The 27300-nt window shown below is 42.5% G+C and overlaps 2 protein-coding genes and 1 long non-coding RNA gene across 5 annotated transcripts; 2 read left to right on the forward strand and 1 right to left on the reverse strand.

Annotated features, from left to right (window-relative positions):
• The first annotated feature begins 373 nt into the window (after positions 1-373).
• Positions 374-12124, forward strand: LOC136487174 (putative disease resistance protein RGA1). 2 transcript variants are annotated; one of them, XM_066484304.1, is made up of 6 exons: positions 374-545; positions 648-840; positions 921-1297; positions 1466-1679; positions 8154-11313; positions 11407-12124. In XM_066484304.1, exon 5 carries the CDS (start codon positions 8196-8198, stop codon positions 11268-11270), a length of 3075 nt encoding a protein of 1024 aa, XP_066340401.1. In that variant the 5' UTR covers positions 374-545; positions 648-840; positions 921-1297; positions 1466-1679; positions 8154-8195; the 3' UTR covers positions 11271-11313; positions 11407-12124. The 2 variants fall into 2 exon arrangements, with proteins under 2 accessions (XP_066340401.1, XP_066340400.1); XM_066484303.1 differs by having other exon boundaries at positions 940-1297.
• LOC136487172 (uncharacterized) lies at positions 3998-7398 on the reverse strand. 2 transcript variants are annotated; one of them, XR_010767160.1, is made up of 2 exons: positions 6284-7398; positions 3998-6124 (listed from the first exon to the last, which is right to left on the reverse strand). It is a non-coding gene; the product is annotated as an uncharacterized lncRNA (long non-coding RNA). The 2 variants fall into 2 exon arrangements; XR_010767159.1 differs by having other exon boundaries at positions 3998-6137.
• Positions 12125-16039: 3915 nt separating the features above from the next.
• Positions 16040-17108, forward strand: LOC136487178 (uncharacterized). The gene is made up of 3 exons (XM_066484308.1): positions 16040-16248; positions 16566-16768; positions 16856-17108. The coding sequence occupies exons 1-3, from the start codon at positions 16129-16131 to the stop codon at positions 16938-16940; spliced, it is 408 nt and encodes a 135-aa protein (XP_066340405.1). The 5' UTR covers positions 16040-16128; the 3' UTR covers positions 16941-17108.
• Positions 17109-27300: the final 10192 nt, after the last annotated feature.

Raw genomic sequence — 27300 nt, forward strand, 5'->3', positions numbered from 1 at the left:
TTTGGTTAACACTTGTAGTGTGTTAGGTTCGAGGAGTAACTTCATTCTAGATTAGGTGGCGTGTCATGAGTTTATTTCTCAAATTTGATCAAATACTCAAATGACTTCATTTCTCATACGAGTACTAATTATTAGTTTGTAAGCAATGGGCTGATGAAGTGAGAAGTGAGAAGACGATGGACTAGTTTATTTTTCAAACCAAACACTCTATTAAAGAAACCTGAATCCAATCCTTGGTCCGAAAACTGTCTAGGTTACGGTGACTGCCAGTTTCACATGTGCTTGTCGAATCTCGAGGTAAACAAATCACATGGGCAACTAACCATAGGCTTATCAATGCCATTAAACAGCCAATAGGCTGCTTAGTATTCTCAATAATCAAATACCATAGGTTCAACGGTCTTTGCCCACACTGCCTTTTAGTCTACGCTTTTCCACACATCTTATTTCCCACTCGTAAGAGGCATTTTGCCACAAGGTCTCTCTAGTTTCCATTTGCTCCTCCATTGCTGCAACCTTTCGTCGTGCACGATGCTCTTCCTAAGGTATGTTGTCATTTCTTGAAAAACCTTCATGGCCTCTACTTAGTTAAGAAGGTAGTCTGATTTAGTTGGTTTCTGTTCTCATAGTATTGCCTGGTGATGCAGAGATAGCAGAAGCTTGAGGCTACGTCCGTTTCTGTAGGACTACAGATTGAAGAGATCCTACTATCGGGACCACAACAATTTACATCGGGACAAATTGATCTCCATAAGAAGCTGTCTGATCAGTGCCTTTCCAGTTGTCCTGTGTTGACCTACGTTTTCTAGTTCTAATTGTGCTGAAAATTCTGATTCAGTGGTAATAACTCTTCTAGTTGGCTGTCCTAGCTGTAGGTATTGATCAACGAGGCTGTCACTGATCCTGCTAAACTGTTCTAGTTGTCACCACATTTTGCAGGACTTGCCGTGGCATCCGGTGATTGTCCTCCATTATTTATTCTACACATTGGTGTCTAAAGACCTTCCCTCAGTATTGAAGATCTTAAACGTACTCACCTGTAATGATCTGGAGGAACTGCTTCTTCAAGATGGTTACTACTCATTTCCTTCATTGAAGATGATTCCTAGACTTGCATGAGCTGATCAAGCAGAGCTGGCACAGGTTTAATGCTCTGTGTGCCCATTTCTGTTGAGCGAGTTCATCTCTCACCAAAGTGATCCTGTTGGCAGCAAAAAAGGAAAAATAGCATCGACACATACTGATCTATTTGATGTGTACCATCTGATTAGTGGCTTATCAGTTGACCTGTAATCAGGTACTTGCTGCTCCACCATCATAGCTTAAATACAGTGATACTCTTCTTGCTTTAACTTTCTGCTGAACTATTCTAGTTATGGGTACCATCTAGTAATTGCCAGTCATTGAACAACCTTTGTTTTGACAAGCAAGAGGTTTGCCATTTAATTCTTTCTAGTTTTTGCAGGTTTAATTAGCTGTGATATCTGTGGTTCTCTGTTGGTGATTGGCGGATAATTTCTTCTATCCACTTAATAAATTGGTTTTTTTCCAAAGGATTTACTTTTTGATCTGCACGCATAGCATCGGTGCAGTACACTGGATGGGTCGACAATCCAAACGAACTGTATAGGCCAACAAGAGGATTACTATTGACTCTAGTTGGAAGATAGATTTCTAAGGTAAGACATCCAACATGTACCTGCAATCTGACCATTATCATGTTTTACCAGATCGAAATGTGTAACTAATGGAAGTATTAGTAGAGGTTTTACGTGCAAGTTCAACATGCCAAGTACTTTTTGAAATTGATAACATCAAATCTAGAGTACCTTAACTTACAACACTTGAGATAGAAAGGGACAAGAATGAAGCTAAGACAGGGGTTTATACCTCAATATTTTACCTTACTACTCATTTTGTCAACCACCAACGTCATGTACCAAGTGTAGGGCAATGCTACAGTATCCTCTTTACTTATTAAGAGGTAATATCTCAAATAAATCTGAGGCATTGATTTTTTAAGGATTTTTGAGTTAATTATATAATTAATTAATATAAGAAAAGAAAATAAACATCATTAAATCCTCACGTCACGGAAGAGAGAATCAAGCGCATGGCGCCTTCCTTTTCCGTGCAGACGGACCCTTCGTTTTGGGTTCAACATGAATAAGTTGCTTTTTTAGCTCTATTTTTACTTTTTGCTAATATATACATGTATACACTACACCTACAAAAAAAATTTGGACTGATGTTTGGATCCTTTCATTTGGAGGAATTGAAATCTACCTAATAAACTAGGCTATTTAGCTTGAAATTTAACATTCCACCACTTTTCAAAGTTCACATATAAGTCTATCTCAAATTCATAAGGTGTGAGATGAAAATTGGTCCTATAGATCGCTATGTTATATTTCTACTTTGAAACTTATAATACGCTCTTCAACTCGCTCTCCTACGGTACAAATACAACACATAAGTACCTCTCTCGTATAGTCAACAATAACATACAAATACAATTTATATACAACTATATTAGCATAATTAATATGTGTCTAAATTATGATTCTTAAAATGAATTTAATTCAAGGATCCAAACGGGGCCTCCCTGTTCGCTTGAACTTATCAGCTATGGTACAGTGTTTTTCTCTTAAAATAAATCAGCGAACAATACTTTTCAGCCTGACTTTTCAGCCATTAGGTTAAAGTTGTACACCATTCATATTATATACTCAGTTAAAAAAAATATGTTACATACTTGAATAATATCAACAACGTGAAGTTTTGTGTCCAACGTTAATAGCTGTCACATTATATATTGAGCATGTAACGTGAAGTTTTACGTATACACGTAAATTTCATGTATGTTGGACACGTCTTTTGGCATGTACACGTACACGTTGTAGTATGTCTTGTGGACATGTACGTACGACAGGGTTACTTGCATAAACAAATAGGTAGTTTATATATGCTACCTAAATTATGTCATATCCAAAGTAACAAAAATAAAAAGATTTATCACATTCAATAGATCTTGAATGCATCAAAGATCTAAAAATGATCTTTACATCTAGAACTTTCTTTATTTTATCATATTTTCCAAAATTAAAAATTAACTAAATATTTATTTGACCTATTGGCGCCGTTCGCTGTTCTGAAAGTTTCAGACCAGCCGGCTGCTTCTCCTCACATTTCACTATTCGTCAAACCAGCCAAACATTGTTTCTCTCTCACAGAATCAACCAGTTTCAATTAAGTTTCAGCCAGCCGAACAGGGCCATTACCTCTTAGAAACTAATAGATGATTCTAGCCGTCTGATCTAATGAAGGGCTTACAGTCATTTGGAGGCACAATAGTAAATCTCCTTAGTGTATTATTAGTTTCTAATCCATATGGCATGGCATTATGCATGATTTACTGACAGTAGACAAAAGATGTTTATTCGTGTATATATCATGTCAACCACCACCGTCATGTACCACTACCGGAAACAGTGACTTTTGCCGTGTGCCACAGGCACTCGGCAAAAACCAAAAAACACTCAGCAAAGGATTTACCAAGTGTAACACTCGTTAAACAGCACACGACATCTACAGTGTCGGCAAACAACTATTTGCCGAGTATTTTTTATCGCGCACTCGGCAAATGGTTTGCCGAATGTCAAATTTGACACTCGAAAAAAAAAGTGGTTTGCCAAGTGTTTTTCCAAAATATACTCAGCAAAAGATTATTGTTTGCCGAGTGTTTTTGAGAATTACACTCGGCAAACCTATTTTCCAAAGAAAAAAATTTTTTTTTTCTCAGCATACCATTATTGTTTGCCGAGTGTTTTTGGGAATTACACTCGGCAAACCTATTTTCCAAAGAAAAAAATATTTTTTTTCTCAGCATATTTCAGTTTAATAGCTGCCATACAAAACACGCTTAGTACACGATATCTGCATGCACATCATGCTCCTGGCAACAAAATTCTCATAATAACCACATGGACATAGAAACGAAGATGACAACATAATTCATACATGAAACTGCCAACCTAAGTCATACATGGAACTGCCAGTCAGCAGAGAACCTAAGTTGCTAGATAAGTCATACAACTCTCAGTATGAAGTTACTACCTCCCAAAGTCATAAATCAGAGGCAACATGAGCTATTGCTTCCTAATAGTCTACATTCTAGATGGCAGTAGCTAGATAATATTTATAATAGTCTTTGCTGCAGCACAACCAAGACAGCCACGAGAAAGGATCAAAGGTTGCTACCAAAATACTTTTGCTCCACAGCACACACGCTGATCAAACATGCTGGTTGCAGCCCAAATGCATATTACCATGAACAAATATGCTGGCTCCACGAAATACTTCCAACCATCACAGGTCAATGCCATCATAATTGTGGTCCAGATTTGCTGAAACATGAAGATCCATCTCCAGTTGCCATCTACATCAAAAAGAAATGATCTGAATAATTTACATTTGGCACATGAACCATGAAAGATGGAAACAAGAGTTATATTCATGTTTGGTGCGTATATAGTAAATCAATACTTGTAGGAACATAAAAAATTCAGAATGGTCTAGTTGTTGGATGGTAGCCGTATCACCAGTGATGTAACAATTATTGTGATTCACAAGGGCTAGTTAATTCGGGTGGTATGCCTATTTGAACCATTTGACAAATGAGCCGCAAGCAAAGTACCAATATGATTCATACATATTTTGGGCATAAGGCTGCAACCAAATAATTGACCAAAGTAGAATTGTACCTCAAGTACAGCCTGCTAAAACAAATAACTAACAAGCATTCTAACGTTAACTAAAGCAGTAAAAAATTAACCTGATATTAACAGTAACAATTTTCTATAGACCAAATAAACAACTAGTAATAACAAGCAGTTTATCACCCACAAGCAATCAATAGAATGTCATCACACCCTACTAATTTTGCAAGAGCTAAAGTCTCAATTTTTTATGAGAGGAACATCATCACAGTTACAGTGATGTAAGGCAAGATATCAGAGGAAAAAAACTTATCGGCTATTTAAAATGTCTATCATTTAAGTGAGGTCTGGAAGGAGATGGCAGCAGCGCCTGGACAAATCTGAGATCAACGATTGGAGCTCAAGCAACTGAAATAAAATCAACACTTCCCCTTTCCCACCTGCACAATCTGCTTCAGATAGTCAGATTAAAACTGCCATGTTTCATGCAGCATTAGAATATAAGTTGATATTTAATTTTGTCCCAAAACAAATTTAAGACCACCATATGCCATACACTACTTGAACTCAGGAAGCAAAAATTAGGTTCTGCACTTACAATTTAAGAATTTTTCATCCCGATTACTAATATATGTACACGAAGCTTTCCCCTCTTTTGTTATTCAATCATAAAGCTATAAAGTTAACAGCAACACCTAGCACTATCAATGTAATCAGAGAAAAATAACAAACGATCTGCTCAACCTAGATAAGCATGGAGAATAGTTAGATCCCACATTATGAGGAAAACAGTATCTTATCTTTCTCTAAATGGTACCGACCAAAATGCCGGATGGGTGTGACCACAGACACAGGATAAATGCTCAATTTAGTGTTCTATAGTATTCCCTGATATAAGAAAACAGCCAATGTTATGATTTAATAGCAGTCGAAAGATGGTAGGCAGATGAAGATTAATAATCTGAAAACATATATTTTATTTTACAAGAAGCATCATTGTGTCATGTGCGCACTGATGATTCCAGTGTAGTATTAAACAGCAAAAAATACTGAATACATGGATTATTTAAATGCCTGCTGGTACTTGATGGATTCATTTGCATTGTTGTACAACTCAGTTTTTTTTTGACACAGAATGAGTTATGCTTGCTAGTACTTGATGGATTTTCCACTAAACCAAATGTCAAATAATTGACCCTTTTAACTGGAAAAATGAATCTGTGCATCAAATCAAAAAAAAGTTGAAGCGAAATTCAATTGGAAGTATGGGGAACGAATCTGTGCATCAAATTGAAAAAAATGGACGAGTAATGGAAGTAGAAGTACCTTTCACGAAGGGCAGGTGGCCCTAATCTGAGATTGGGCAGGGATGGCCCCCAAAGCCTGATGCGGAGGACGGAGTGCACCTGTCCACTAAACCTGATTAGTGATTTGATTGAAGAGAGAAGGGATTAGAGTACTTGGGGAAGAACAGATGGGGTCATGGGGGAAGGGCGCAAGAGGACCAGAGAGACACAGAGGAGCACCATCTCCGCAACGCTGCCATCAGTGCGAAGCAGCCGCACCTTCTCACTGACGTTTGCTAGGCCGCCACCGCGCCCTCCACTTCGGCGGGGTGCTCCTCCTTGTGTGCTCGAAGGTCGCCGCCGGCTCGCGCCACAACTACTCACAAGCGGATCTGGATCTCGTGGGTGAGGCGAGGGAAAAGAAGAGAAAGGAGTCCAGGAGGAGGGGGATTATGGGGGGTGCGGTGAGGAGCAGAGAGCCCGCAGAAGGTGGCCGGGGACCGGTGGTGAGGAGGGGAGAGCTGCAGGGGGCGGCCGGGGAGCAGCGATTGGCGGAGGAAGATTGGAAACGAATGGATCTGGGGGATGACTCACGGGCGTGTACGGAAAGGATAAGTCCGGCAATTTTTCGCCTCGCGTGTCCGTCTACCTCCGCTGCGCCCCAATATTTTCACCCGGCTCTCTGAGACGTGGGCCAAGCCATACGACTTGAGCGCGGGCTGATGTATTTTCGGGCGCGGGGCTGGCCTCCCTGACGGTGTGAAAAGTTTTCCTGTCAGTGCACCGCAAACGCAGGGAAAGAGAGGCTCTCGTGACGGGTGGTGCCCGAGTTTGCCTAGTGTCCTTACATATGACACTCGACAAATAAAAGAGTACGTGTAGAGGTTTGATAAAGGATTTTTTTTATTTATTTATTTTTCTCTTTTTATGAAGGAATATGTAGCGCGATGTTTGTCGAGTGCCATAATTTACCGAGTGTTTTCTTCATATTTGTCTCGTGCCGGAGTTTGTCGAGTGTTTTTTAGTAGAATTGTCGAGTGTCAGAATGTTTGCCGATTGTGTTTTAGTAAGGCACTCGGCAAATAGAGAGTTTGCCGAGTGCAGAATCTTAGCCGAGTGTTTTTAGTTTGGCACTTGGCAAAGAGATGGTTTGCCGAGTGTTCCATAAAATACACTCGGCAAAGAATATGACACTCGGCAAAGCCTTCGATTCCGGTAGTGTACCTAGTGTATTATTAGTTTCTAATCCATATGGAATGGCATTATGCATGATTTATTGACGGTAGAGAAATGATGTTTATTCCTATATAACTTAATAACAAGGTGCATGAAAAATTCTGGATGTGAGTTCACTATACTCATATAAAACCTATTGTACAAGGGCTTTGCTCTGACACTCACAAATGACTAATAGGAAGTAATATGTAAAATATATATTTATATTTATTTTTTATTTTGTTAAATAGGATAAAGAAGGTAATTTTTAGATATATAAAAATCTTTTTTCTACATCTAATTGATGCATGTGTAATCTATTGATATGGTAAATCTTTTTATTTTGGAACTTTGGATTGATCTATATTTAATTAGCATGTTAGTCTTTTGATGATGTATGTAACGCTCCGTGTTAGGTACCGTACGTCGTCACGTTAGCTCACGATTTTTTGATGCAACATGTCCCTCCTGTGTTCACTTGCGTATTTAAATGTATGTCAGATGTATATGCATGTTAAGATTAGGTGTATGATGCATGTATAACATGTATACGCATGTAACATACATCTCCTGTGTATAATTGTGTTAGCTAGCGTTAAGATGTATATGCGAGTTAAGCTTAGGCGTATTATGCATGTATAATATGTATACGCATATAATAACATGTAACGTGCACACGAACTAAGAAATGAATGACCGCTTGCTTCTTGTACTCCCGTGATTACAGGATTTGAAAAATCTTTTTTGTTATATTTATTTATTTTATTAAATAATAAAAAAATCAACTGTTCAGACTGATTTGAGCTATTACCTCCTATTAGGTAATGCAAGTACCGCAGCATTGCCCTACAAATCAGTAGTGGCATATGTTAAATTTAATGAATGTTATCACATTTGGAGACCAAGTTAACATGTCTTCTCATTCATTGCCCAGCCTCCAACTCTTTATGTGGATCTCCCTAACCATCTTGGTCTGATGGCAACCATACTTGAATCTTTTGTCGGATCATGCGTGAAGAAGTTGCAAGATATTGTTACAGAGGAGGCCATACTAATTTTAGGTGTTAAAGAAGAGCTCATAGAGCTGAAGAGAAGAATGGAGCAAATATGGTACTTTCTTAATGATGCAGAGAAAAGGAGCATAAAAGAATCTGCTGTTAACAATTGGCTTGGTCAGCTAAGAGATGCTATGTATGATGCTGATGATATCATTGACTTGGCCAAATCCAAAGGAAGCAAGCTATTGCCAGACCATTCTTCATTAGTATCAAGCAGTTCAAATACATGTAGTGGCCTTTCTCTTTCCTCTTGCTTTTTTAATATCCAGACACGTCATGAGATTGCAGTTAAGATTAAAAACTTAAACAAAAGAATTGATAATATTTCAAAGGATCAAGTATTTACTTCACTCAAGAGTACACAATCAACTGTAACAGTTTCTGTACCAAAACAGAGAAGAAGTTCCAGCCTTGTTGAGCCAAACCTTGTTGGTAAGGAGGTCTTACGTGCTTGCAGAAAAGTAGTAGATTTGGTGCTTGCACATAAGGAAAAAAGGTCTTATAAGCTTGCTATCGTTGGGACAGGAGGAGTTGGTAAGACAACACTAGCACAAAAAATATACAATGACCAAAAACTAAAAGGGAGCTTCAACAAACAAGCATGGGTTTGTGTTTCCCAAGATTTCTCTGAAATAGATATTTTAAAGGAGATTCTACGAAAAATTAAAGTACAGTACATGCCAGATGAATTAACCGATGAGCTCCAAAGCAAGCTAGAACTGTCCATTAAGGATAAGAGTTTTTTTCTTGTGCTGGATGACGTGTGGCAGTCAGACATATGGACAAATCTACTGAGAGTCCCACTACATGTTGCATCCTCAGTAGTAGTTTTATTGACAACTCGATTTGACACTGTTGCTGTAGAAACTGGAATGGACTATACACATCGAGTTGATTTGATGTCGCTTGATATAGGATGGGAGTTACTATGGAAGAGCATGGGCATCACCGAAGACAAAGAAGTACAAAATCTACATGACTTAGGGATCGATATTGTTCGTAGATGTGGTGGTCTTCCCCTTGCAATTAAAGTCATTGCTAGAGTTTTGGCAACCAAAGATCAAACTGAGAATGAGTGGAAGAAGATTTTGGTAAAAGATGCTTGGTCCATGAGTAGTCTTCCTAGTGAAATAACAAGTCCTATATATCTAAGTTACGAAGAGCTGCCACACCATTTGAAGCAATGTTTTATCTATTGTGCTATTTTCCCTGAAGATTCGGTAATCTACCGTGATGGTATTGTAAGGATGTGGGTCGCTGAAGGCTTTATAAATGAGCAAGATGACCGAGTCCTTGAAGATATAGCAGAAGAATACTACTATGAGCTGATCTATCGAAATCTCCTCCAACCAGATTATTACTCTGCTGTTGATCTTACTCAATGTAGAATGCATGATCTACTACGGCAGCTTGCTTGTCATTTATCCAGAGAAGAACTTTTTGTTGGTGATCCAGATTCAGCAGGGGTTACTGTTATGAGTAAATTCCGCCGTATTTCAGCAGTCACTATGAATGATATGGTTGTGTTACCTAGAACAGATAAGGGGAAATGTAAAGTGAGAACTTGGAGAACATCTTATACAAAGTCTTTGAGAGTTGATGATACAATATTTGAAAGATTACCATGCATTCGAGTTTTGGATTTGACAGGTTCACAGATACAAGCTGTTCCACCTTGTATTGGACGTTTGATCCACCTACGGTTACTAGACCTTGATGGGACTGACATATCTTCTCTTCCAGAGTCCATCTGTTGTCTCATAAACCTTCAGATATTGAATTTGCAGAGGTGTGATTCTTTGCATAGTCTTCCTACAGGAATAACTCAGCTATGCAACTTAAGGCGACTTGGCCTAGAGGACACACCAATAAATGAGGTTCCAGAAGGTATTGGCAGATTAATTTCACTCAACGATTTACAAGGCTTTCCTGTTGGTGACGGCTCTTATAACAATTCTGTAATGCAAGATGGATGGAATATAGAAGAATTGGATCCCCTTTGGCAGTTGAGGAGGCTTGATATGATCAAACTGGAAAGAGCAGTTCCTCCTAGTAAAGATTCACTGCTAGCAAACAAAGAACATCTCAGAGAATTAGTGCTACGTTGCACTGAACACATACACGAGCCATATTCTGAAGATGTTGTAATCAATATTGAGAAAACCTTTGATTTGCTAATCCCTGCGCACAACGTGGAGGATCTCGGTTTTATGAATTTCTTTGGTCAGAGGTTTCCCGTCTGGCTAGGTAGTGCTGCCCATTTGCCTTCACTGACATACTTACAGCTCATAGATTGTAAATCATGTGTTCATCTTCCACCAATCGGTCAGCTCCCCAACTTGAAATATCTGAAAATCGAAGGAACCACTGCAGTCACCATGATTGGACCCGAATTTGTTGGCTCTGGGATGGGTAATCTCAGATCTACAGAGGCAGTAGCTTTTCCCAAGCTTGAAACAATTGTCATCCAGGATATGCCCAACTGGGAGGAGTGGTCCTTTGTTGCTGAAGAAAAACAAGAAGCAACAACAGCATTCACGGAAGGAGCAGAGGATAAGGCTGCTGCAAATCAAAAGTGGGATGCCCCACCTCCAAGGATACAGCTGCTGCCACGATTGAAGCAGTTGGACCTTGCCCGCTGCCCCAAGCTGAGGGCTCTCCCACGGCAATTTGGACAGCAGGCCACCAGTTTGAAGGCGCTCCATTTAAGAGATGTGCACAGCCTCAAGGTGGTGGAGAACCTCCGTTTCCTCTCTGAGTACCTTTTAATCTCAGATTGTGAAGGCCTAGAGAGGGTCTCAAATCTTCCCCAAGTGAGAGAGCTGCGTGTACAGCTGTGTCCCAACTTGAGATGTGTTGACAGGATGGACAACTTGCACCAGCTGTTGCAGACAGAGGATATGGAAGATGCTTCCTCACAGTGGCTGCCTGGGCTCCAAGAGCATCACCAACAGCTGCACGGAGAAGACATGGATGTCTACACTTGGATATAGTGAACGTACAGACATGCCGAATGAGATGGCTATGAAGATATATGTAAGCTATGACCCTTGTCTGAATTTTCTAATTTGGTTAGATGTTTATCTTCTCTGCTTTTAATTATCCATGCCCGTTTTCAATTATTTATAGGTAATCTGGCATTGAGGACGGAAGAGACGACTAGAGTCAAGAATTTGTCTCATTGATATCCATCAGGTGCCTTATTACGCTGGGCTGGATAGCACGGACGCGTGTCTCGTGTCAAGCTGATGCAAGGAGTTGAAGAATTTGGTGCTCTGCTTATTGAGGAAGGAGAAGATGCGTTTTGGTGTCTCCTGATCAAGTGGCGCATGTATCTGAATAACCAGTGTTTTGTTTGCGTATGTATCTGAATAAGGTCGTGATATATACTGCTGGTGTTTTTTAGTCTTGTTTTTTCTTTTAAGTTGTGCCAAACATTACATACGTTGTTCGTGAGAGACAGAGTAACACTCTCCTGCTCAGTGAGTGCAAAGCGCTACTCTGTTTTTCCACACTACCAACTCTGCTGACGGCAGGCAAACTGCAGAGAGGTGTTGCAAGTGCTCCTGTTTGTCATTGTAGTCAGTTCTGGGCGACGCGTGATGATGCCAAGCTCAACACATCACGGAGGATTATATCTTGTTGTGGCCTTGCAGCTGCGTGTGTGCCGATCCACCGCGAATCGAACTCGATTTCTTTGCAAGGGAATTCACAATGCATCGAGGAGGTTAATTCATTTCATTTCTGAAGATGTGCAGAGTCAGATTTTTGGCCTACGTGTACCACGTGTATGTACATATGCCCATGCAATGTTCCACTGTTCTACGACTGTCAGGCTACTTGAGCACATCGATGACTCCCATCATCACAAATTTTTCTAGGCCAAGTTTTATTTAATGTTAAGGTTGTCTTTTATTCCTGATCGTGATCGGTTCTCATCTGACGAAATTGGGTGAACGGAAACAAATAAGCTTTCTTGCATGCGTTTTCCATCGAATCCTCATGCCATCACCAACGCACAGTTACACAGGTAAAAAAGAATGGCTTGATCATCAGCTACCAGTAGTTTGAATGATCTCCACCAACCATGGACGGACTGACCTCCATGGTTGCTTGGTCCACCGCAGAGTTACTGCATGCGTGTCCAAAAGAAAAGCCATCCACCGGACCACCACGGCCTCGCTCCTCAGCACGACGCAAATGGAGCCGACCAATAAAGCCTACTAACAAGAAAACTGTTTCGTGTTCCTACAGTTGGCAGCAGCAGGCCACATGTCCATGAAACTCGACGAAGCAAGAAATTCATTTGATACGCATCACCTTTTGCTAAAACATCTGCTAGAAGAGAAGATCAAGTATGACAGGTATGCAATTTAAGTATATATCACTATGTATACGTCGTTTATTTGTCTTTTCAAATTATAGTGTATATCACTATATCTTTATTTTAAATCATAGGACATTTTGACTTTTCTAGATCGATACATTGTTTTTACGGTTCCCACTTTCAATTCGACTGATGATGTATATGTTTGCATGGTCTTTTGTTTGTCTCTTCTCTAGATTAAAACGAGTGTTGGTGCGTGTACCTATCTTCGTCGGCATTGTCTTTTGCGTGAAGCAATATTTTTCTGGTGGGAGTGATAAAGAGGCCGGCCAAGAATATGACTGCTGGGAGCCATCAGATTAGACGTCCCTGTGTTTAATTTGAGAGTGCATCTAGCTATACCGGTGCAGACAAGGCTTAAACACACTGTGAGAGAGCATTGTACTGGTGACCATATATTTGCGCTGGTGCGATTAATTAATTGTACAATTATTGTCAGTGTGCTACTGTTACGGTATATATATGGAGCTGGGCTGGTTGTTCTTGCATCATGCGAGATTTTGAATATATATACTTGCAGTTTCGCTTCACCGGGGGATATTCTGTGCTTTTTACCCATACAAAATGATTTGCATACATGCATCATCTTTAGCATCCATGAAAGTTTTGAGCTTGGTTATTAAATGCTTTTGTATTTAATTTCAAATTAAAGCATTATTTTAGCATGTGTTTTGTGAAGGAACATTGGATTTAACTGTAGCAGTAGTAAATATGTTGGAAGATTACGCGATAGAATACTAATTTAAAAACCACGATTTTTGGATGGTTTTTCAAGGATCCTAGAAAATCATTTTTGGGGCTAAAACAGTTTAGCCAAAATTGTGTCTCGGATTCAACGTTTATTTCAAAACTAAAAGTCATGATGCCAGGTCCAATCAGAAAGGGTTTTCCTCTGTTTGTAGCATCTACATGAAAACTTACAAGATATTTAAAAGCCTCTAATGTTCCTTGTTCATTTATGAAAAGTGAGTGCAGTTTCTCGACACCCTGGACATACGTGGCCTTTGTTGATCGGTGGACATAACTGGTTCGGGTGCAACCGAAAGTTGCTTCTGCTGCTGCCGTGGGCCAACTCCTCACAAATCTGTAGCCGCTTTCAGCCACAGCCCAACAGGCCCATGCTTAAGTTCTAGAAGCCCCATCAAACTTTGGGTGTCGTCGTGTGCTTCTCATCAATGCAGAGTAAAAGGTAGACATTACCTCTCCTAGTGTGTGTTTGACAATGCAACTACTTCCTCCAATCCCATAAAATTTTAATGATTTAGGATTCAAAAATGTGTCCCAAAACTGATGTCTTAGCTCTTGAAACTAGGTTGGGCTCATATTAGCTTGAAATTATGGTTTGCATGTCTTCATGCATTCCTTTTAATTACCAGATTATTCCTTAATTAGGATGGATTGCCTTCAATAAATAGAAGTATATGGGTAATTTTAATTGAACACTAACTTGTCATAAAAATCCTAAAACATCAAGTTTTTCTTGGAAATTAGGGAACATCTTTTTCTTCATATATGTAGCAAATGAAGTTGGATCATGTTCTCTGTTTGGTTTTGGAGGCACGTTATTGTCATAATTAGAATTAACTATTATATGTGTGTTTTCTTATTTAACGTTGTTAGCTACTCCCTCCATCCCAAAAAGGGTCGTCTAGGATCATGTGCAGGTCATTTTAAAAAAATGACTAGATTTGTAGAAAATAGTAGCAACATTTATAGCTCTAAATAAGCTTATATTATGAAAACATATCCAACGAGTAATCTAATGATACCTATCACACACCATAAATATTAATAACCTCTTGTATTATTTGGTCAAAGTTGATATTGTTTAACTCTTCTAGGATGTGAGAATGACATTCTTTGGCTTTGCGGGACAGAGGGAGTATGATAGTAGTAGTAAATTGACGAGTAGCATGGTGTGTGTTTGGTTTTGGGACTAGATGGGATGGGTTGGACCCAACCCTGTTTTCTAAGGATGGGATGGACCGATTTCTTATTAGATCCTAATTTTTTTGTTTCGTTGTAGTGCTGGGTTGAGAGGGATGAACATTTGACAAGCAAGGCCCACACGTCATTCTATGAGCCTTCCGGTTGCCTATGTGCCGCCCGCGCCACTCCCGCGTGATCTGACGCTCCTCTACACACGTGCGGCCCATGGCCACTGCTCCAACGCGTCGTGCGGCCGCGGCTGTCGCTCCTCTGTGCATCACGCTGCCATCGTTCCCGCTCATCTGTGTGTCGTCATCACGAACACAAAGTGGGTTCACCTGGTTTCTCCGTTTTGGAGGGATAAGGTGAGCCCGCATCTAGAGAGAATATTCTTTATGTGGGATGACCTTAACCAACTACTCTCTGAACCAAATACTCCAAAAAAGGGGTCCAAGTGTCCAACCCATTCCAACGCCCTAGAGCCAAACACATGATTAATTCCTTGTTGCATTAGTTACCCCTTAAAACTAATTAATTTTCCTCAATAGCTAAATGCGCCGTTACTTTCCAAATCAAACGTAGTGTCTACTTATTTTACCGAATCAAATTGACAATGTTTCTCCAAAAAAAATAACCATGTTCTGTTACAGTATAAATAAACTAAAATTTTAAAATGTTCGTAATTTTGTCCAGAAATGCAAATATTAATCCCATACTATGTAGTTGTGCTTATGTGAAAATGTACCTCTAAGATATGGTTGCACACTCAAGAACCGCATTTCATCACCAAAGGAGACATCTGTCTTTTCTGGTGAGAGTATTGTTATCGGGTCATTATAGATGGTTTTTCCCTCACATGGTAGTTTTATTGTATGCTATCTCATGGATATTAAGATATAAAACCTTAGAATTATCTAATCGTTCTTAAGAAATCGAGCCTTTTCATTTGGCTGCACTATATTTCTAAAATAGTAATTATAGTCATTTCATCATTTCTGGAAGAATTGAATTGTTCTGTTTGTTTCAGCATGGTCCCACTGATCATTCTCTGCCCATCTGTTTTGACGTTCATTTATGGCTGCATTTCTTCTCTTTCCCATTTATTAGGCCTTGTTCGGTCTGGGCCGAAAATGGCCGGGGTCAGGGCGCAACGATGCACCCGGCGTGGACCTTACCCCAGCCCACGATGGAATTTGCGTTCGGTCGGTTAGACCACCACACGGCGTCAACACGCGTGGAAGAAAGAAAGAAATCCTCGCCTGACACGTGCGGCCCATGGAATTTGTGTCAGTATTTCAGTGTACAATGATCGGATCAAAAAGAAATCCTTATTTCCCCCGCTATGGGCCAAAAGTGCAAAGCCATAGGGCCCGCCGCCCCTCCGCGCTCGCCAATATATATACCAGGCCGTGGGCGGTGTCCCTTCCCGAACTCGCTGAATCCGGATCCCTCTCGAATCGATTTTTTTTTTAAAAAAAGGGGATACCGTCGACTCGTCGAGGCGTGCTTGCCCCCCGCTCCCTAGCCCCTCCCCTATGGCGTCGGCGGCGATGCTCCGGTCCGCTGCCCGCTCGCTCCGGCTCCGGAAGCCCCTGGAGCGGGAGCGGTGCCTTCTGGCAAGGCGATTCCTCAGCAGCAGCTCCGTACCCACCGAGGTAACGAATCTCCTGCTTCCTCTTCCCTCGACTGGTTAGAGTTTGTCGAGTTAGGCGGTCTCACCTGAACGGAACGCCATGGGTTGTTGGATTGGGGCCCAGGGATTACGGATCTGTGGAATTGATGTTGGACCCAATCACCTGAATTGCCCACCTGCTGTCTTAGGTTAATACAAGTTGGTTCTTTTGGGGGTTTGCTCGAATTCGATTTGACTGATTGTCAAAGTTCTTTGGTTCAATTTAACTGCACCTCAAATGTGGTTATTCATGCACACAATTTTTTTTTTGTAACAAATCCTTTCATCATACTCCTGCAGAGACACACATGTTCCCCCTCCTCGAATAAGCCTTTGAAAGGCATCATGGAACAGAAAAGTCACGTTAATGAGAAGCCGGAAAACATTTATCCGGAAAACATTTATAAACGACTATTGATGAAGGTCGATAAGATTTCTGAAGGCTTGGATGAACACTCACGTTTACTTAAGGAGCTTGAGGCTGAGATAAAAGAAAATAACAAGTAAGCAACCACTTTTGTCCTCAACATTTACATGCAAACCTTTTTTATGTGGTTATTACTCTTAACTGTTATTCATTTGACCTGCAGGCATGGTGGAGCCATAGACCTGACGCCATGGGTTGTGTCGATATCTTCTTGTTTACTTTTCTTTGGCCTGTATAAATATGTTTAGCTGATTGACTCAGGAGGGGGAAATGTAGGTGCAAAACTCTTATTTAGTGCGAACTAGTGAATTCGTTGTTTCTTGTAAGAAACAGAGTGGATGCACTGGCTCAGATGTTCTATGATATAAAATAATGTATGATTTATGCTTGAACTCATTATTCTATTGGATGCTTGTTGTTTTTGCATTGATCTGGCTGGTGAATGTTATCAGGATTTGATCAAAAGTGTTGTTTTATTGGTGAATTTGAAAGTTTAGTGGCTGTGAACATGAACATACACCTGTACTCAGGGTGGGCTTATGGGGGCTAAGTAAATAGGTTGCAGGCCTCTTTGTGAGCCCCTGCACTCCTGGTACGAATTTAGTGACAGCTACGCGTGTTTCTTTCCCAGAACTTCCTCACTTGATGAATTTGCAGCAGTTTCTTGTTTCTCTAAAGAATATCTGGGCCTGCAAGTAGAAAACCTGCAAGAGAAGTGATTCTATACTGCTATGAAGTGTACACTGATATAGTGCCTAATAACCAGGTTATAAAAGGACTGCAAGCAGCAAAAGCGAATCGTTATGAAGCCAAATCCCAACGGCCGACCAAATCCCAACGGCCGATTACCCATCTGTGTAATAAGTAGATAATGCACCTATTTAAATAAACGGAAAGTGTGAAGCCAGATCAAAATGAGTACCATTTCAGCCATGAAGCATCGTGAGGCATAATTTACTCATCTCTACTAACGCTGTATTGACCTATGTGTGCTAAAATCAGGATAATGAAGCACCATAAAACATCAGAAATGCTATACAACACACATATGTTTTAGAAAAGAAAAAAAACACATGGATTTTTTTTTTCTTTCTCTCCCTCTCTCTTTCCCTCCCTCTCTCCTACCTCCTGTCTCTTGCTCTTTCTCTTTCTCGCTTCGTTGACCGAGCGGATGGGAATGAGGATGGGAATGAGGACGACGACGACCGACGCGTTCGCGATGGCATTCAATGCCGTGCCCTAGGCCACATCGCACGAACCAGTGGGGAGGCGCCACCTCACCCCATGGGCCCCGCGTATCACTAACTCTGTCTTTTTGTCCTTCCATAGAAAAAAATTGTGATCTGTGATGTGTGGTCTGTGGAGGCTGTAGGTAGAAGAAGGGTGGAAGTTGTTGGATCTTAATCCTATGATGTAAAAAAATTCATATGTTGAAACTACATAAACACATGGTTGTTGGGTAGACAGACTAAAAAATATAGGCAGTAGAAAGCCTTGGGGTACATATTTGTAATTTTAGTTAGTTTTAAAAAAAAAATCAAATTCTGGTAGAACTATTCAAGGGCCTCCTACCATAATGCCCAAGCAAATGGCATCCTGCTTTAAAGTACTCTAGCAGCTACCACATCAGGGTAAGAAGACTTAAGCCACAATCGGATTGCTTTGCATCTGCCAGGGTAGTGAGATGTAGTAGTCGCTTTGAGACATCTGCTCCAGGCTCATCTCAAACCCCCCAGTCTATCCTCCTTGGGTCCCATGAACTCCGGAAGGTAACCATAAAAGTCGTGTGATGCAGTGTTTCTCTGATCCACTGCCACTACCAGCATATTCAGACACCAGCAGGTCAGGTCAGTCTCTCCATCTGTGCTCGGAGGTGGAGGTGGGGTTGCAGAGCAGACGAAGAAGAGCGTCATGCCTTCCTCGCCCCTCGCCGGGTCGCCGTCGCCTGCACCACCCATCCATCAGCGGTGTGGTGGTGTTCAGCTGCCCATCTCTGCTGGGCTCCGAACCGACTGAAGAACCGAAACGACCACGACATTGGCCAGTGGCCTGGAGGAAGACGGCGAGGCGGACGCAGGGTGGCACCATGGTGTCGGAGGCGACGTCCTCCGAAGATTGACCTCGCCGGTGGCGTGGTCCACCACCACTTTCTGGTACACACTGTTGCTGACCGGCACCTTTCCTTGAGTAAATACTGGGCTGCAATTAGCAATGGGACCGTAATTATTGGCAATCGATGAACCTGATGGTCACAGACTCACATTTCCTGCAGGTGTAGAGAAGCAACTTGATCCCCTTGTCTTCCTTGGGATACAGTATGCAAGCATTGCCCCCCAGAAAAGAACAGATAGGCTTTCCTCATGAATCAATCGATCTCTTGGGCAAAGTTCAAAGTGAAAGAGAGAGATTAACTTGATGGGCACATGAACCACTCAATGATCAGCTCACCACCGACGGCTGACCTTCATGGTGCCAGCCTATGGCTGCTGCTCGTATATCAGCTCCTCTGCTCTCTCTCTATCGGTGGGTGATCCAGCTGAAGCCAGAGGGCAACCAAGCCAGTACTGATGCTATTTGTTTCTAGTAAATAGAGATATCACAGATGGCAAAGAAAGGCAAATACCTGCAAGAGGCGTTTAAATTAAAAATAAAATGAAATGATTCGCAGAATCTCAGCTGACCTTGCCGATGCCAGGTCGGTCTGCAGTGTACGTGGAGGAATCTGGTGGAAAGAGAATTTTGATTCTGCTCCTGTAAAGACACCGAATTTTGTATTCCCAGCCATGATCCATTCTTCAGCCAGGCAGCCTCCTCCATGAGACCATGACTTGCAGGGAGATAGACGACGACACGTGGACACCAACCAGGCCGACCTACGCCAAGCCCACACGAACAGGATCCCGGCTGAAACGTTCTCCGCCGGGAGGAAAAGCTTAGTCAGACTCGGAACGTAACATTTCAGTAGCCAACTGACGGTTACAAACGGCGGAGAGTTTTGTCTCCAATCCAGCCTCAACGCCCAGCACCCGAACGTCTGGCGTCAGGACGTGTCCGGATGCACCTAAGAAAACGGCACCCGCGTACAGAAACAGAACAGCGCCAGCATGCGGGCGTGCGTCTCCATCCGCTTGCTATCTCCTCCATACCACCATTCCGCCACCGCCCTATCAGTCGCGCTCCCTCTCTGCAAGCCCCACGCCGTGCCCCCTTTGCAGGGCCCTGCCGCGCCGTGCAACGCCGCGCGCGTTTCGTGCTGCACGTGGGGCCTACGCCGCTCGAGCGACAAGAGGGGAAGGGCGGTGTGACCTCAGATTCGAAAAGACCCGGTCGTGGCGTCGTATGGATGCCCTGGCGGCTCTGGGAGAGATGATTGTCACACCCAATTTTAAGGATAAAATTAAATGCACTAAACTCATGTGTGTCCAGGGACCAGTTACACACACAAGTTGATAAATTATAAAAAGTATCATCACGGTGTATCTTACATCACGATTAATAACATCATATAGTCTAACACAACACAGCGGAAGATAAAAATGTAACTCTCTCGTGGAACTCCATCACAGGGGCGGTCAACTGGTTGACCACAAGCCTAATAGTCCTCAGGAAACTTCTCATACACGTTGTCATCTGTTACCCATCCAGGATTTTTATCCAAATATAGAAAGTAAACAAGCGTAAGTACTTCCCGTACTTAACAAGTTAACATGGGGTTATGAAAGCTCAAAACGGATGACATTGGCTTACTGCAGGTAGCACTTTTAGTAGATCAAGATTTTATCATCAACTATTATCAAGTTATGCTTAAGCCCAATTAAACCCACGTGATCAGATATCAGAATCAATTGTATCATATTATCATCATAGAACATCATAAATGAGCACAACAATTAACTAGTTATTATGTGAGTTTTCCGGGCCGCTCGTGACCGTGAGCACGGTTGTTATAATAGTTTATAACCCTCTGCAGAGGTTGTGCACATTCACCGCGAGTCGTGATTCCCATATGCCCGGGTTAATTACTCTCATATCACTACCAAGGTGAGCGGACAGGGTACACTATGAATCCATTTCATAGGTTTCCCTAACAAGTTAGGGCCGCTAGGTTTCCTCGGCAGGCAGATGTAGGAACCCCCTTTCCTATGGCACATATCCATCGCGACTATACACATAGGAACAGAGGCAGCCTTATACCCAACGTGGCAAGCCCTTTTGCACCTTCGCCCAATGGATCAGTTGTTATAAAGCATGTTTTACCTTTAGTTCCATAGAACCTTTAACCATTGTTTAGATCATGTTCAGTTAGAGCGCTAGCAATCTACCCATATGCAATTAACCCATAGGAGTCAAGAAAACATGTCATCAAATAACTAGGATGTCCTTATGGTTATCAAAGTTAGACACATGCACATGAGTGAATGATTAAAGTGAATAGGACATCAAGGTAGGCCCATGCTATACTTGCCTTGGTTAGCAAACTCCTGTTGGTCCTGCTGGTCGTCAAGGAACTCTTGGTCTCCAATGTTCTCCTCACCGTCTGAACGCGATCAACACGGCAACATACAACATTCCAAAGGCATTCATGCAAAAGTAAACAATCGTATAGTTAGAATAGTACACCAGCAGTATAGAAAACAAGATAAAATATTTATGAAAAGATTCTATGTCTCGCTACGATCACGTCAACGCGAAGTTCACGAAAAACGGAGCTAAAACGCGAAAGTTATGATTTAAACGGAATTTCCTATAGCAATTTATTTAACTAAATCTAATCTCAAAATTTAAATGTTGCAAACAGGGTTAACAGTGGTATTAACAAGTAGAGAACTTAATTGCGAACCTAACGCGATTTGAACGGGTCAAATCGGAGCTATAACGACGATTTTATAAGCAACACAGTGCAATGGCATCTCTGTAAATACTGAAAACATATTTTGGACTAAAACAGTATATTTTACGTTTTCAAAAGGGGAAAGCGTACTCTGGAAATGTGCTTTGGACTGCGGGTTAGGACTTAGAAAAGCTCAGGGTCTCTAGTAAAACCGACTCGCGAAGGGGTATCGACTTACGTGGGCCGTTGGATCACAGATGGGTGGCTCAGATTAGATCTTGGGGGGAGAAAGAAGGAGCCGGCCGGGAACAGTATTTCCGGCGGCGGCGCAGCCATGGCCGGCGGCAAGAACATGCCGGCGCGTGCGGAACTTGGCCTACGGGCAACGGTGTGCCCATCCGAGAGCACCGGGAGATGGCGGGGGTGAAGGAGACCTCGGCTAGGCCGAGAAGGCGGACGGAGGAGAGGTCTGAGGCGGCGGTCACCATGGCCGGCGGTTGGAAGCTCGCGGGCGCACGCAAAACAGACCCTAGAAGCCGCGAAACAAGAAAACAACGGCACGGGGAGAAGGAGGGGAGCAAGGGGGTTCTCACAGCGGGGAAAATCGATGTCGACGACGGTTCAGGGACGGCAATCCGCGCGAAGGGGCGGTCGGCGAATCACGGCGCTTCTTCGATGCAGCGGTTGTGGCTTCCTCAGCTCGAGCAAGTGCGAAAAGGGAGCGGGGAAGCAGCAGGGGGAGCGGGGAAGGCTCGGCTCGCATTTGTAGAGGCCAGGCGTGGGGGAGGGGCGCTCCCACGAGGCGGACGTGGGCACGGAGCGGCGGTGGTTGCGGCTTGACCGGTTAGACCGGGCGCGGGGCGAGCGGGAGGAGGGGGAAGGCGCCGACAGGTGGGCCCGGGCTGGCAGCGGCTGAGGCGCGGGGAAGGGCGCTGCGGCTGTTGCTGGCGCACGGTGCTAGGCCGCGCGAAGCCGGGCTGGCGTGGAGGCAGTTGCTAGCTCGCCCGAGTGGGCTGGCCTAGGAAGGAATCGAGAAGGGGGAAAAAAAGAAGGGGGCTTCTTGTAACTCTTTCTGCAGTTTCTAAGATCTTTATCGGATACTCTTCATATGTAAGATCTTCCTTAACAGCAAGCTCTTCCAAAGGAATCTGCTCTTCTGGTACCCTCAAACACTTTTTCAATTGAGAAACGTGGAACACATCATGCACTCCTGACAAACTTTCTGGCAGTTTCAATTGATAGGCCATTTCTCCACGTCTCTCTATAATCTGGAAAGGTCCAATATACCTCGGTGCTAGCTTGCCCTTTATATTGAATCTTCTCACACTTCTCATTGGTGACACCTTTAAGTACACATAATCTCCCACTTCGAAAGTCAGCTCTCTTCTGTGGGTATCAGCGTAACTCTTCTGTCGGGACTGAGCCACCCTCAAGTTGTCTCTAATCATTCTCACTTGTTCTTCTGCGTCTCTAAGGACATTGGGTTCAAACACTTGAGTTTCACCAGTCTGATTCCAGAACAGGGGTGTTCTACATTTACGTTCATACAGCGCCTCAAAAGGTGCCATCTTGAGACTTTTCTGGTAACTGTTGTTGTACGAGAACTCCGCGTATGGCAGACTCTTATCCCAACTATTACTATACTACAGTGCACAAGCTCTCAACATATCTTCCAAAATCTGGTTGATCCTTTCAGTCTGTCCATCAGTTTGCGGGTGGTAAGCAGAACTGAAATTCAACTTTGTCCCCAAAGATCTATGTACTTTCTGCTAGAATTACGACGTAAACTAAGTACCTCTATGTGACACAATTTTCTTGGGAACACCATGTAAGCACACTATTCTTTCCATGTACAACTCTGCTGGCCTTGCACCTGTATAGGTAGTCTTGACTGGTAAAAAGTGAGCAACCTTGGTGAGTCGATCCACCATTACCCATATTGAATCATAACCTCTTTGAGTGCGGGGCAAACCTACGATAAAATCCATACCAACTTCTTCCTATTTTCATTCAGGAATCTTCATTGGTTGTAACAACCCTGCAGGTCTTTGATGCTCAGCTTTCACTCTTTGACAAGTGTCACACAAAGCCACATACTCTGCCACATCTCTCTTCAAACCATACCACCAATACTTCTCTTTGAGATCCAAATACATCTTCGTACTTTCGGGATGTATAGAATAAGCAGAGTCATGGGCCTCTTACAGAATTGCATCACGGATAGCCTTCACTTCAGGTACACATATCCTTTTTCTGAACCAAAGAGTACCATTCTCATCCATCCTGAATCCTGGTGCCTTTCCAAGCACTACCTTCTTCGCTATCTCTTTTAGTTTTTCATCCTCCAATTGACCTTTGCGTATCTCTTGCTCCAATGTAGGCTCTATCACCAATTCCATTGCATTAGTGACAAAACTCAAGTTGAGATGCTCCATTTCAGCACACAACTCTACTAGCATCAATGTCATCCCAAGTCCATTGGCATAACTCTTCCTACTAAGTGCATCAGCTACGACATTTGCTTTTCCCGGATGATAATGCACTTCCAAATCATAGTCTTTGATCAATTCTAACCAACGACGTTGTCTCAGATTCAGATCTGATTGGGTAAAGATATACTTCAAACTCTTGTGATCTGTATAGATATCACTCTTATGCCCAATTAGATAATGTCTCCAGATTTTCAAAGTGTGAACCATAGCTGTCAATTCCAAGTCATGAGTAGGGTAATTCAACTCATGCTTCCTCAATTGTCTAGATGCATATGCCACCACTCTTCCTTCTTGCATAAGCACACATCCAAGGCCCAAACGGGATGCATCACAATATATAGAGAAATTCTTCCTTAAGTCGGGCAAAATCAATACTGGAGCTGTAGTCAATCTCTTCTTTAGCTCATCAAAGTTTGCCTGGCATTTATCAGACCATACATATTTAGCATTCTTTTCCAATAGAGCTGTCATAGGCTTAGCAAGCTTGGAAAAACCTTCAATGAACCTCCTGTAGTATCCGGCCAATCCCAAAAAGCTACGAATCTCACTAACATTGATTGGTGGTTTCCAATTCAACACATCTTGTACTTTGCCTGGATCCACTGCTATTCCACCATTGGAGACAACATGACCCAGAAAAGAGACCTCCTTCAACCAAAACTCACACTTGCTCCACTTAGTGTATAACTTATGTTCTCTAAGCTTTTGCAAGACCAACCTTATATGTTCAGCATGTTCTTCTTTGGTCTTGGAGAATATCAGTATGTCATCAATGAATACCACCACAAATTTATCAAGAAACTCCATGAACACCTTATTCATCAGATACATAAAGTATGCAGGTGCATTGGTCAATCCAAAGGACATAACAGTATACTCATACAAGCCATACCGTGTAGTGAATGCTGTCTTGGGTATGTCCGAGTTTTGAATCTTTAGTTGATGGTAACCTGAGCGGAGATCAATCTTGGAGAACACATAGGCTCCTCTCAACTGATCAAACAAATCATCAATCCTAGGCAAAGGGTATTTATTCTTGATTGTAACCTCATTAAGTGAACGATAATCCACACACATCCGTTGACTACCATCCTTCTTATCCACAAAGATCACAGGTGCCCCCCATGGGGAAGAACTGGGGCGTATGAAACCTTTTTCTTGCAACTCTTTTAGTTGTTTCTTAAGCTCTTCTAATTCATTAACCCCCATTCTATATGGACGTTTAGCTATTGGTGTAGTTCCAAGTAATAATTCAATAATGAATTCAATGTCTCGGTCAGGTGGCATACCTGGCAAGTCATCGGGGAAGACATCCGAGAACTCTTCCACAACACGATCTTGTTCATTAGCATCACCATCCAACTGATTCACAGTGGTTGTTGGCTGAGCTTGCACTACCACTTCTACACAGATTCTATCTCCATTGGGTGATGTCACAACAACAGATTTCTCCTAACACTGAATCACTGCCTGGTGTTGTTTCATCCAATCCATTCCCAGAATAAGATCAAATCCCGCTGTTCTCAACACAATAGGTTTCACTTTGAAGTCTACCCCCCTTAAGGAAATACTAGCTGAGGGACTCCAATAAGAAGCTGGCATACTTCCTCCCGGTGAATTTACTAGTATGGGGTTTTTCATGACACATAAAAGGTATGCTATGCATTCTAACAAAAGCTTGGGAAATAAAAGAATGCGAAGCACCAGAATAAAAAAGGACTATAGCAGAGATTGAGTTGACACTGAACGTACCCAACATGACCTCAGGTGTCTCCTGAGCTGCATCAGATGACACATAGTTCACCTTCGCAGTGTGAGGTGGTCGGGCGTTGAACTTCTGATTGCCATTCTGATTCTAAGGAGCTTGCTGGTTCTGCTTCTTTGGACACTGATGAGCATAGTGACCTACTTCTCCATAGCGGTAGCATGTGTTGGGGTTATTGGGTGCACCACTCTTCATAGGAGCATTGTTGGGCATTCCCTGGCGTGTTGCTGGATTGTCGGTTTGTTGTGGGGGACGCTGATTACCATACTGTTGCTGGTACTGAGGGCGTTGCTAGAACTGGTTACGCTGAGGATACTGACCATAGTTTCCCTGGTTAGATGGTCCTTGATTTCTATGCTGAAAACCCTACTGGGGATAGGCACGCGGACAGGTGTTGCTTCCAGAAGCTTGCCCTTGAAGTCTCCTCTTCTTGGCTTCCATCTCTTTGCGCTTATCGTCAATCACAATAGCGTGGTTCACCAAGGACTGAAAGTTAGGGTAGGTGTTGGACATCAGCTAGAGCTACAGGCCATCATAAAGTCCCTTGAGGAAACAACGTTGCTTCTCCTTATCCTCAGCTACATCATTTGGAGCATAGCGTGACAGTTGAGCAAACTTGTCACGATACTCCACCACAGTCATGGATCCTTGCTTAAGGGATCTGAATTCCTCTTGCTTCAATTCCACCAGTCCATCGGGGATATGATATGACCGAAAGTTGTCCTTGAATTCCTGCCAGGTGATAGCAGGAGCATTGTTGGGGCGTCCATACTAGAAAGAATCCCACCAATCCTGAGCTGCTCCCTGGAGTTGACTAGAAGCATACAACACCTTCTCAAGATCATTGCATTGTGCTATGTTAAGTTGTTTTTCCACAGCACGCAACCAATCATCTGCCTCCAAAGGGTCTGAGGCATGGGTGAACACCAGAGGGCGACCCTTCATAAACTCTCCACGCTTATCTCTGACCTGAACAGGCGGTGGTCCTCTTGCCGGTTCATTATCCAAGCGTTGCATCATGGCTTGCATCAACTGCGCTTGCATTCCCATCAATTGTTCCACGGTCACTAGTGGCGGTGGTGGTGGATTTATGAGAGCATCACGTCCACGACCACGGCCTCTACCGCTTCCTCCTCTTGCGGCCATCTGTTTTCCAACAAATGCGCAAAATTTTAGAGATTTCCAATTTATAGAAAGCTTATGAAAGATAATGAACAATGCTGAAAACTTTCTGGACAAGATTCAATTACAGCAGTTCGGTAAATCTGTCATAACTTGAGTTTCAGAGATTCCACAGAGATGTACCAAGAACGGTTGGGAAGCTTAGGAGATCAGCTACAACTTTTATTTAGATCACTTTTACATATTCTGACATACACATGGTCAAAAACATAGCTAAACCGAATCTGTTCTGGGTTCCAGTCTGCGCAGGAACATCAACTTGTGATAGCTAGATCTTACAAACCTGAACAGATATTGATGTGATTCTAGAGACATTGGAAAGATATAGAAGTCTAGAT

Source organism: Miscanthus floridulus, chromosome 10 (assembly GCF_019320115.1).
Source record: "Miscanthus floridulus cultivar M001 chromosome 10, ASM1932011v1, whole genome shotgun sequence".
Lineage (NCBI taxonomy): Eukaryota > Viridiplantae > Streptophyta > Magnoliopsida > Poales > Poaceae > Miscanthus > Miscanthus floridulus.

Bases quoted from the DNA above. Each gene is read 5' to 3' on its own strand.
- LOC136487174 (XM_066484304.1), top strand. From the start codon at position 8,196: ATGGCAACCATACTTGAATCTTTTGTCGGATCATGCGTGAAGAAGTTG.
- LOC136487178 (XM_066484308.1), top strand. From the start codon at position 16,129: ATGGCGTCGGCGGCGATGCTCCGGTCCGCTGCCCGCTCGCTCCGGCTC. The intron at 16,249-16,565 runs GTAACGAATCTC...ATACTCCTGCAG, and splicing joins GCAGCTCCGTACCCACCGAG to AGACACACATGTTCCCCCTC. The intron at 16,769-16,855 runs GTAAGCAACCAC...TTTGACCTGCAG, and splicing joins GAGATAAAAGAAAATAACAA to GCATGGTGGAGCCATAGACC.